Here is a 12,743-nt window from a genome sequence, read left to right on the forward strand (position 1 = left end):
GTGTAAAGAAGCACGTAATTTCGTTTTGCAAAAATATTGCAACGGTCACATAATTTTCATCAGATCAGGCTGTAAAAAATATAAACTGAAACATGAACCCTGGAGTAGCCAAGACGGCTGGACAGCACCAATCAAAGCTCAATACAAAGGGGAGAATTCACAACAGTTGTGGCGCTTTTGCACCCAGTATTTCAGAGCAAAAACCTGTTTGTTTTTCACAAACCACCAACAATCTAGTTTAACCAGGCACTACTGAGCTGGTATAGCACTGCGTCATGCACATTTAAAATAAGTCTTTGGCATTCATTTCAGAGCAAACACGCCTTTATTATATTTCGCATCTTATTTGCAAATGTCATCAATTGCATCGTGCAAATTCTCTTAAGTGCACATTTTGGGCATATTTTTGCACCATTATCTGATTTGAATAATTCCTTAAGGGAACTGGGTGCTACAACAATGCAGACAGCACATGTAAAATAAACAATACTATCAGCAGACGTAATTCCATTTTAGTGAATTTCCAATAACCCAAATAAATAACCCTGCACGAAATATATTTCAAGTGTAAGCAGCTTTACTTTCACAGCACACACAACTTCTCTCAGGACAGAAGACTGCGATGCATTACTGTCCCGCCATCTCAGAGTTCCTATAATGGCATACAGGCCTCAGTAGTAGTCTATAATCACAATCCCATAATAACTGTGCGTGTTCATGCTCGCGACATTGAAAGTACTCTAGCTGACAGTGAAAATCCATTTTCAAGTCTTTAAGGGTAGAAGGTCAGTGGATGCAATTGGTGCATTTGCGCATTCATAGTATTTTCTTTTCTTTGTGTAGGTGTAAATTGAATTGATACACACCTAATGTACTCTATGTAGCAGCAGATTAAATTGGCTTTGGCAGAGATTCTGAGGTCTAACAGGGCATGTGTGCATTTATACCGCTCATCTGTCACCAGTCTTGCATTTTTCTTGTTGCAGAATTGTATTCTGGCAGCGTGAGGACAGCTGATCTTATGCTGCATTAGCAATATGTCGGAATCACTGTAATTACGAGATGGCAACTCAGAGATTTCACTCAAAGCTGTTCCAACCACAGAAATTATTCATTTCTATGGCAACGACCAATATGTGCAGCTTTGTTTATTACAACTAAATATTTAATCACTGCATTAAATGACCTTTACAGCAGGTAACAGTGGCTATATACTAAAATGACATATGAAACTTGAGATGATATTTTATGATGATATGAACTTAGATATTTTTACTTTTAATCGGTTATAATTAAAAAAAAATATTGGGTTTCTAAAGAATAGAAAAAAGAAAGTGCAGCAGGAAACACTGGCTATAAAAAAATGACATCTCAAACTAGAGATAGACCGATTATCGGTTTGACCGATATTTTTACAGATATTCACTCTTTTTTATCAGTTCTTTAATATAAAGTCTCTAAATAATAGAACAAAGAAAGTGCAGCAGGAACCACTGGCTATAATAAAATTATATATCAAACTAGATCGACCGATTATCAGTTTGACCGATATTTTTTTACAGATATTCACTTTTTTTATGTTTAATCGTTTATCGGTTCTTTAAATCAAGCCTTTAAAGAACAGAACAAAGAAAGTGCAGCAGGAAACACTGGCTATAATAAAATGACATATCAAACTAGATATTGACCAATAATCGGTTTGACCGATATTTTTTACTTAATTGGTTATTGGTTCTGAAGTATCAGTCTCTAATTAATAGCACCAAACAATGCCATTACACCACTGTTGATCATTCAACAGGAAGCAGCATGTTAACAGGTAAAGTAACTTGCTTATTTAATGTATTGTATATTCAGTATGATGTATTGTAAATAAAGATGAAAACAAATCTGTAGGCATTCAGATCACCAACCAACTTTGGATAAATATAATGACATAATTAATAATAATAATAAAATTCATAATGAATGTAGTACTTTTATTGTTGTAGTCTAATGATTATTTATTTATTGTGTCAAAAACTAGAAATAAATAATTTATAAAAGACATGTAAACATCAAAACAATCTGTATCCATATCAGTCGCTAAAACTATATATACCTTTAGCTGTTGATGCCGCAGAAATTTGAGTCATTTTACATGACGTCACAATGGTCAAGAGAGAGAAAATGGAGCTTACATAAAATTCCGAGTTATCGGCTGGTAACGAGTTCAAAGACTTGAACCGTTTCCACATGTAGAAAACTAGTAATTATAGTAATTCCAACATGATGTGAAGGCAGCATTACATCAATGCTGTTATTGTGTACTTTAATGTTGGCAGTGACGTGTACCTGTTGGCGTACTGCTCTATCCGTGAGTGTGTGTCATCATGAGGGAGTTGAGGAGATGGGGACATCCTATAAACAAAAAACAAAACATAAACAAAAACAAAAACAGACCAAAAAGAATCAAGAAAAAACACGATTCTAAACAGCAAATTACATGTTTAATGATCTACAGCGGAGTTATTAGGACAGACGAAATGAGGAAGAAAGTTAGATGAAAAAAAAACAGAGGGGGTAGTGAGGGGGTGGACGTCGTGCAAGTGGATCTGTCATTCCATGCATTCAGTGACCTGAGCGGCATGCTGTACTGAGGAAGATGAGGAGGAAGAGAAAGGACTGATGGTTGACTGGTGTAGATACTCACTCATACTGCTCCGGACACATGCTGATCAGAGTGACCGGACTGCAAGAGGGAGAACAGAAAATAAAAAACAGAGGAAAAGGGGGGAGTTGGGGGGTAAGGAAGGAAAAAAATTTTAGGGTCAGAGGGTACACAATGATCAGAGCCACACACAAGGGCATGGAGGTGTACAGGTAGAAATACCCCTCAAGGACTGTAGGGGACTAATATGCAATCGCACACAGCCTGTAGGGATCTGTAGAATGATTAAAAAAAATTAGATTTTGTCTGCTAATTCACCCACAAATAAAAATTCATTAATCATTTACGCATTCTCATGTTGTTCCAAACTTGTTTGCTAAGCTGGGATCAATGTCTTTTGCACTTATTGATAATCTGAAGATTTTCCTGATGACTATCGATATATATATATATGGATTTTTTCAGATATAAATAGGGCTACCCATTGCACAATAGTCTTTGTGTTTTCAAACATATTTCTCAATAGAACTTTGGTAAAGTGTGAGCGGCAGGGTCAATTACAGGGGTTCACATACCAGATGCATCTGATGGAAGACATGGCGCGCACTAAAATTCGAAATAATAATTTTCTATAAAAGGTACATACACAGCGAGGTCTCGTCGTCTCTCGAGGCTGCTCAAAAATCTGCAGCACCACGGAGTGTAACTCGCAAAGTTTTCCAATTAAGTCAACCCAAATCATTATCAAATGACAAAGATTATTTACTCTAGCCATAAGTGGATGATATATTGTGTATATGTATCTTTCATAGAGCCTACACAATGTATTTTCAGTTACATGTCTTTTATAAGACATTTATATTGTTTGATGGCTTGAATGAAACCTCTTCAAAGATACATACAGAGAAATTGCATAATAATTTCAAGTCGTTCAGTTTTCGCAGTTAAACTAATTTCATACACTAACCTGAAAACTCGATGTTACTTTAATTCTCGAAGGAGAAAAACCTTTGTAAATGTGTGTTTGCAACCTGTGCAATGAGCTCTAAAATACCTGTTATATGTTGTGATACCTGTGCCTTGCAGCCCATTTCAGTAATATGTTATAACACCCCCTTGTGGTCTCCCAACGCTATCATGCCAGACATTCAACAGAAGCCAACTGAGTGAATTAGAAAGCATGCAAATTACTCTTCTAAATTAAATGTTGGCTAATGTTAATATATCGATGCCTCAAAAATATATTGCTAAAATAAGGTTCTGATCAATAATCGATGTACCGATATTTTATGACACGCCTACTGTTTGCCATTCTTACTTTTGTTGAACACAAAAGAAAATACCTCATTCACTTTCATTGTATTGAAAAGAGCAGCGTCAAAATTCTATGAAAAAAGAAAATTATACGGTTTTGGAATGACATTTTTAGGTGAACTATTCCTTTGACCTTAAACAAATTTTCATATTAACCTGATCCATAACATACACACTGGTTTGACCAAAAAATAAAAATAAATTAAAAAAAGTAAAATATAAATGCTATGGAAAGGATAAATGACATTGATTTTATACTTTATAGTAGATTCCCAGAACCAGCTAATTTTTCTCTTTTCAATAAATGCATGTTGTTGAAATTCATAAAATTCCTTGCAAAAATTACCATTTTATTCCCTTAACAATAACAAAAGCTGTTTTTGCCAAGAGCACTCTACAAAGAAAGGAGGATGATAACATTAGCTCTGATCTGAAAGTGATCAGAAAGTTTTAGCAAACTAAATATAAAATCAGTATCAATGTACATCCCAGACATAGAGAAATAAATACTGTACAGACACACGCAGAATGACATTTAGCCTCAAAACTAAAAAGATCAGATTTAAAATTCAATCTTCCATTCCATTTACTTTCAGTCCATTTTAGTGTCTTTTCAAATGAAAATTGCAGCTAATTGCAAACAGATCAAACACTCTTTTGACTCGACAGGGACGAGTTTGATCTGTTAAAGAACCCCAGTGAACGTCAGTTCTTTCTCGAAGGTGAGGAAAAGTGAATTTTTTTTGTCTTCTAATGGGGTGATGCAGTAGACCATAATACCAGTATGAGAAATTCAAGGTTAGATCATTTCATGTTTGGCTTTTTCAGCATATGAATACACAAAGCATTTAGTTTTACTGTCTGTAAGTCACACCACAGGACAGAGGCATTTTGGTCTTCTCACAGCTAATGCAGCTTTGTCAGATGATGTGGAGACAAGGGGTCTAGGATGAGACTTTCAGGCACAACGGCAGAGATTGTCTTACAAACAGCCTCTTTTTTTTTTTCTTTTTTTTTTAAGCAAGGCTGTATGAGATACATAAAAACGGAATTCACAAACTATTTTATGTGCAGCAGTGGAGCAGCCTATTCAACAAGACAAAAAAATAAAATAAAAAAATAAATAAAATTATGGCGTGGCTTTATTTTATCCATTGAAAATTAATGGGATCTTAAAAAGTAGGCGTTCCATACCAAAAATGGAGCCAGACCTGTATAGTAGTTTTACTACAGTAACCATATTCTATCCATGATATTCATAGTAAAATCATAGTAATAATACAGGAAAACCAAAACTATGGTAGCAAAATTCCATCATCCAACCAAAAAAAAAAGGTTTGTTTTATTATAGTAACACCACTGTCAATTTGTCATACACGTACCTTGGTTTTTAAAAAGAACATTTTTACTACAAAAAATAAAACAAATACAAATTTAAAACAAATAAAATGTTCCTACAGTCATGGTCACTGCAGTTTTACTATAGTGAAACCAAGGTTAAATTAATTGGTACTTGAGTACAACAAATTAACCATGGTGTTGCTATGTTTTTGTTTTTTTTTTAATTGCAATGATTAGGATTTTTATTACCATAGTTTTGGTTTTCCTGTATTACTACTATGATTTTACTATGAATATCATGATTAAAACATTGTTACTGTAGTAAAACCATGGTCAATTTTGTGGTTACTTTTTTTTTTTTTGTGATTTTCACCCAATTTGGAATGCCCAATTCCCAATGCGCTTTTAAGTCCTCGTGGTTGCGTAGTGATTCGCCTCAATCTGGGTGCGGAGGACGATTCCCAGCTGCCTCCGCGTCTGAGACTGTCAACCCACGCATCTTATCACATGGCTTGTTGAGCACGTTGCCATGGAGACATAGCGTGTGTGGAGGCTTCACGCCATCCACCGCGACATCCACGCTCAACTCACCACATGCCCCACCGAGAACGAACCACATTATAGCGATCACGAGGAGGTTACCCCATGTGACTCTACCCTCCCTAGCAACCGGGCCAATTTGGTTGCTTAGGAGACCTGGCTGGAGTCACATGGTTACGGTTTTACTACAAATACCATAGTTTAACTTTGGTTACTGTAGTTAGTAAAACCATGCTTAATTTTCATAAGGGATAAATGCTTATGGTTAAATGCTACATGGATAAAGCTATTGTGAGGTAATGCAAAAAAGTTGAAAGATTATGAAGGCAAACATTTGTGCACTTTAAGACCGGGAATGTGTATTAAGAAGGTAAATAGGGTCAATTTTAATTTCATTTTGACTAAGCGAGAAATGAGAGGGAAAGCCAGCTGAATACAGAGAGAATGAACGAGGGTGAAGGAGGAATAATTATGAACTGTGTCAACGCCAACCCAGTTCAGTTATCTCAACAGCTAAATGGCCCACCTGGTGTATCAGTATGTACAGAGTGCTGGGCTCAATGTAATGAGGGATTCTGTAAATTACTGACAGAGTCAACAAACGCAAGCTCTCCAATAAAAGACAGTCAATGTCCCCTGGCGCTATCGAATTTCAAGAAAACCAAACACTGTATGGCTTAATTTTGCTCTTGGGAAAAGCGCTGAATATATGTCATCACTCTTCATTAAAGCTGATATGCTGCCACAAATAGCAACTGGATTTTACTCCTGCGATTGCATACTGCAACATGTCCATTCAGAACCCAAAAATTAAATGTTATGTAAAGCGGTTTGATATCACAGAGTGCTCAGATCAGCTGAATGTCACGCTAACATGGACTGACAGGAATCCTGTGCGGAGCAGGCAGAAATTTCGGCTCTGCTCTTGGGGATTTATAATCAGCACCAACTGAAGAAATGGATAAACTTCAGTTCCTTGTCATGTAGCAAAAGCTTCTTTCCAAAGCGACTCAAATACATGAAGTTTAGAGAACGGCCACACTCAAGAAAGCAGATGTGCCTTAAGGGTAGAATTTAGTAGTGTGTAGTTATAAGACTGGAGTGGAAATTGCGTAACTCTCCATTTTCAAGAACCAGCCACACTTGGGATTTAAGCAATAGCCAATTTAGTCATCAGGCACTGTTTTAAGCTGTTATAAATAATGCAGCCTCTCAAGTTCTTAGGTTAATGATAGTGTGAGACCTAATGTATAGCCAGCCGGTCTTAATCATAAAATAATATATATTATAAATATAAAAAGTTATCATGTGAGAACAAAGAGACTGCAGAATCTCCAGAAGCACTGAATTCAACCTCTGCTTTGTGTTGGGGTCCTGATCAACCTGTCGGTATTCATTCAGTGCCGTATACTAATAAATGTTATGGCAATAACAGCAAATGCTCTCAAAGGTGAACTTGACCTTCAGCCTCCATGTCGCAGTCACTAAATTGGTTCTCAGCTGGTAGAGGCTCAAATAAATATGGTTTAACTGTATAAAGAAAATTCTGGCCGTCCAGTCTTTGATATCATTAATATAATTTGGAGAATTGGGAAATGTCATCAGCTTTGGGGGAAATATGCAAAATATCGTTGGCATAACAGTGAAATGTAATTTCATGTTTCCAGATAATGATAATGCAAATTGAAATGACTGGAATTGCAGATTTACACACATAGGAACATGTATTCTGCTTTAAGATGCTTACGTTTCCATGTTGTCTCCTTCTAGGTCCGTCTGGACAGGCAGGTAACCCAGGCGTGGGTGCTTCGCAAAATATTTCTTAGAGCGAAATTTGTTTTTTAAGACTTTGGTAAAATCTCGCATGTCTTCTCCTGAGGTGGTCTGAAAATTAGGCAGAGAAAGAGATGATGGATTAGAGAGGCTGTGGATTTTCTTTATTCCCAATTGCTCAAAGTGATTTAAATACATCAAAGGCTGAGAGCCACCTATCCCTAATCTCTGAAAACCCACTGGATAATTAGTGGTGTTTGCAAAGCCAAGCATCACTATTAATATTGCTCATACATAAGTTTAGGGATTTGAACAAACCTCTGACACCAAGTATTACACTTTTAACATGTAACTTGTCCTGCATTGTTTGACGTGAATGATACCTTCAAACTGGTTTGTGGAGAAAGGTGTGTCATTACTTTTCTAGCAGTCTGACCCAATATTCCGAAACCCCCCTAATGACTTACATTTAAGAAGGGAACTGAGTCATATATAGAGAGTAGAATATTACAGAAAATTCCCAGAAAAGTCCTAATGACTACCTAGCTGAGGTGGAAGGTAACGAATTACAACTACTCTCCTTACAGTACTTGAGTACATTTTTCAACTTTTACTGGAGTTGATTAAAAATGAATTATTCAACTTTGCTAAAATTATTTTTCACCACAATTACAAAGTACAAAAAAATACATAATATATCTGATTTTTTGGGAAGAAGAAATTTATAAGCGCTAAATCTGTTTATAAACTGAAACACGCTGTGCGCAGCATGACGGAAGCCCGCAGGGCACAGCATCATGAGCACAGCAGCTTGCATAAACTGCCGCCGGTGTCTTCTCTTCTATAGCTTCTTCGAGACTTTCTGCCCTGTCACTATACGAGAACTGTAATTCTGTGATTTTCTGCAGATTTCACTTTATTCTGGAAAAGAGCTGTTCATTCAGGTACGAAGGAACCGTCTGAACACATTTAATCACTGATCAAACTTCACTTGTTTTAAGGTAGACAATGTTTTAACTGTGTCAAACATTAACACAATGTAGTTTGACATATATGTGGGGATATCTTGTTTACTTGCTACTATATCTAAAAAAAAAACATTTTAAATACCTTAGAAAGATACAATGCCAATAGTGTCGGAAATGAAAGGGGACTCGGGGCAAAAATGGCACAGCAATTGACAAAAATATCCCTGAAATTCAAAATTTGTGGGCAAAAAATGCCCACGCAACGAGTTCCCATGTTTTATTAATAATATCTGATATAGTTACAATTACATACATTGCAATCTTCTTTTGATTTTTCACTGAACATTATTGTTTTTCCCACCGCCCGGTTCCTTGCACCATCGCATGCACAGACGGGCTCTCCTTCTATCAATCTGCATCAGTTCAGTATTGTACTCCCACTTTAAATTCCGTAACCGTTTGCCCCTCTTGTTCAAAATAAACGGTCCTAGCAGGTAACACTCTCGCTCAAGGTGCTGTACTGTACTACCCTGCCCTGTGCTGCTGTTTATCTGTCTGAAAAGCCTCACCCGCTAGAGGCCAAAAGTGTGCAAGGGATGGATGTTACATAAAGAAGGTATGAGAAATCTCAAAACATAATGTAACCAAATGATACCATTTACTTAATAATAATATCTCAATATGTTAAATAACCTTAATGTTAATTAAGACTTTATTATTACAAATGTAATACAATAATACATATACAGAAGAACCACTTTTAGTGTTTGTTTGAATCAATCATATCTCTCACTAAACACTGTAAAATGTTTATTTTTGCCATATTTTATTCAGTTGGCATGTAGGAGTTGATAAGTTTGCTTAATAATCTCATTCCATAGCTGGATAATTGCTGAAATATCATAGAGGATAAATGTCCTCCTCTATGATATTGCGTTATATTAGTTTTGTAAAGTAAATTAACTTAATAGCCAAATTATTGGACATCCAATACGTGAATGAGAATAAACCTGAAATAGGAATGTGTTTCAGTCACAATGCACATTATGTAGCTTAGAGATGATTTAGAGACATTTAGAATGTTACAAATGGCTATTTCTATTTAAATAAATGTTGTACTCTTAACATTTTCTGTTTGACCAATAATCCTCTTGCAGCAATGCAGGTCTTTGGCATTTAGAAGCTGCTAGTTTAAGACCTGTGAGGAGTCTGTTTCTCAAGAGACTGTGATTTACTTGTCTTTTTGTTGTGCATCTGGGCCATCCACTTCTCTCTCTATCCTGGTTAGAGATTCTTTTTTCAAAACAGTAAGGCATGGAATAGCCTTCATCTCTCTAAAACAATAGACTTTAGGAGAAAATAGAATTTCAGGAGAAATGAGTTTCTTTTTGCCTATTTTTAAAACCAAAATTTGACTTGCAAGTGTATATCAACTTGTAAGAACTCAATACCTCAGCAAATGGGGAAAAAACACACTGCACTGTAATTTCTACATGGTAGTGCAAACATTTTCAATTGTTCTAATAATAAGAAAAATTTCTTGAGTACCAAATTAGCACTTTAGAATGATTTTTTAAGGAATAGGTGACACAGTATATGTTTGCCATCATGGGTAAAAAAAAAAAAAAATGGAATAAATATCACATAAAAAAATTATTTCAAACCATAATAATAATAACTGGCAATTAATGATTTTGACAGTATTTTTGATCAATTTAATGCATCCTTGGTGAAAGGAAGTATAAGTTTCTTTTAAAAACAAAAATGTATCTGTGTTCTAAAAATGGAAGTGCATATACTACACTGGCGGCCAATAGTTTGGAATAATGTACAGATTTATATGATATAGTCAGGACATTACTGATGTAAAAAACAGCACCATCACTATTTGAAAAAATAATTTTTGATCAAATCTAGACAGGCCCCATTTCCAGCAGCCATCACTCCAACACCTTATCCTTGAGTAATCATGTAAATTGCTAATTTGGTACTAGAAAATCACTTGTCATCATATCAAAAACAGTTGAAAGTTGTTCGTTAAATGAAGCTTAACATTGTCTTTGTGTTTATTTTTGAGTTGCCACAGTATGCAATAGACTGGCATGTCTTAAGGTCAATATCAGGTCAAAAATGGCAAAAAAGAAACAGCTTTCTCTAGAAACTCGTCAGTCAATCATTGTTTTGAGGAATGAAGGCTATACAATGCTTGAAATTGCCAAAAAACTGAAGATTTTATACAAAGTTGCACACTACAGTCTTCAAAGATAAAGGACAACTGTTCTAACAAGGACAGAAAGAGATGTTGAGGCCAGATGTACAACTAAACAAGAGGATAAGTACATCAGAGTCTCTATTTTGAGAAATAGACACCTCACATGTCCTCAGCTGACAGCTTCATTGAATTCTACCCACTCAACACCAGCTTCCAGATATATATCAGTGCATATATAATATAATTTTCATGAAGTAACTTGTAATGTAGTTACTTGAGTAGTTTTTCGGCAAGCTACTTATTTACTCTTACTTGTGTCATAATATTACTTAGTACTTCTACTTGTACTCAAATGAATTATTTCTTCAGCAGCAGTACTTTTACTTGAGTAAAAAAACAAAAAACAAAAAAAAACAAAATCAGTACTCTTTCCACCACTGCTACCTAGACCACCCTAGCAATCACCTAGCAATGCACTAAAACCACTTAGGACAATTTAGCAACTCAATAGCAACCCCCTCCAATCACCATGCTAGTTTGATGATACATACACATTTGTTTGACTATGTTGGTGAGGACATTTCATAAATTAAATGTTTTTTAAACCGAGCTAATGATATTTTCTATACCCTAAACCGACGCCTAAACTTTACCCAAACACAAACCTGTTAATATCAGTGGATTTGAAGCCAAACACGATTTGGCCGATTTATGAGCCTTTTTAACAAGTGAAGAAAAGCTGGCACTAACAAGTATAGCCAAACCTGTAAGCTCGTCTCTTGTAAGGCTTCAGCTTTACTAACAGAAGGGAATTTGCAACATATCTCTGACCTGAAAAGACAACTTTCCACTCTTTTATTTTTAGAAGAGAATAAAATTAATAGCAGGGGAGTTCACTGGAACGAGCAACACACACACATGTAAGAACACACTTTTTAGGCTAGTGCATGTGAAATGCAGTATAATGACAGCATGTAGAGCTAGTGAGACAATCAGAAGACCTTTTCTCTTGCTCTCTCTCACACACATTCAGGTCCCCACAGACCCAAAACTGATCCATTTTTTCCCCCTCAATTTTCTACTGAGCTGAGAGGTGTTTCAGTCTGGTACACATATGCCAATCCAGGCTTTTTCATCTGCACACCTAATCTACATGTATTCACTATGGAAATCTTATCTCTTCTGCTGACTAGGAGACCAACTGAAACAAGGATATAAACAGCCCATGCATTACAGACAGCTTCTGTCTAGTCCTGTTTAGCCAGACCAAACCTGAAAAATACACTGCTTTAGCCTGATTTTAGCTAAAAAAGCTAAATTAATTCATTATTAATAATATTATTACTTTTTCATTTCATTACGGTAGGTCTGTCTTTGAAGGTTTAAAAGTTATAGTTGAAAATCAATTACTGAATGCAATTTTTACTTCCAGAACCAGACGGTTGCACTCTATTATGTGGCTCTCTGGAAAACTTGATTGTGACTAGTAAATATACGGCATTCGATGGCTAAATATTTTTATAAACACCGTTAAATTGCATAATTGACTGTTGTCCCAGGCAACTAATTTTTCCTACACACCTGGGTGACTGTCACAAATCCCAAAAGCTATTAAGATTTTTTACATTATGATATTGTTTAATAACAGTTCCACATAATTTAGCCCCCAATTCTCATTACCGCATTGCCTAAAAAAGATGGCCATTATGATATTCTCACTACCGCAACATATAAAATGGTATGTTATGTGAATTGTGAAGTTGTTATACATCATAGTAATTAACCCTATTCATTTTTGCTGATTTTGATTAAACCTGTAAAGCCTGACATATGAAAGAATTGACAGAAAATTAAAAAAAAAAAAATTATTAAGCTGTTTTTTTTTTTTTTTTATTGTTTTTTGTACCATTAGACAAACTACAAAAAGAAATCATAAAAAATAAAA

The 12,743-nt window shown here is 35.5% G+C and overlaps 1 protein-coding gene across 1 annotated transcript in view; it reads right to left on the reverse strand.

Moving 5' to 3' along the window:
• LOC127419658 (dystrophin-like) overlaps positions 1–12,743 on the reverse strand; it is a 375,384-nt gene that overhangs the window by 28,244 nt on the left and 334,397 nt on the right. The window contains exons 69-71 of the mRNA XM_051661226.1: positions 7,593–7,729; positions 2,693–2,731; positions 2,335–2,400 (exon numbers count right to left, since the gene is read on the reverse strand). Of these exons, the coding sequence (XP_051517186.1) occupies positions 2,335–2,400; positions 2,693–2,731; positions 7,593–7,729 (242 nt within the window). The remainder of the gene's footprint in view (positions 1–2,334; positions 2,401–2,692; positions 2,732–7,592; positions 7,730–12,743) is intronic.

Source organism: Myxocyprinus asiaticus, chromosome 29 (assembly GCF_019703515.2).
Source record: "Myxocyprinus asiaticus isolate MX2 ecotype Aquarium Trade chromosome 29, UBuf_Myxa_2, whole genome shotgun sequence".
Taxonomy (NCBI): domain Eukaryota; kingdom Metazoa; phylum Chordata; class Actinopteri; order Cypriniformes; family Catostomidae; genus Myxocyprinus; species Myxocyprinus asiaticus.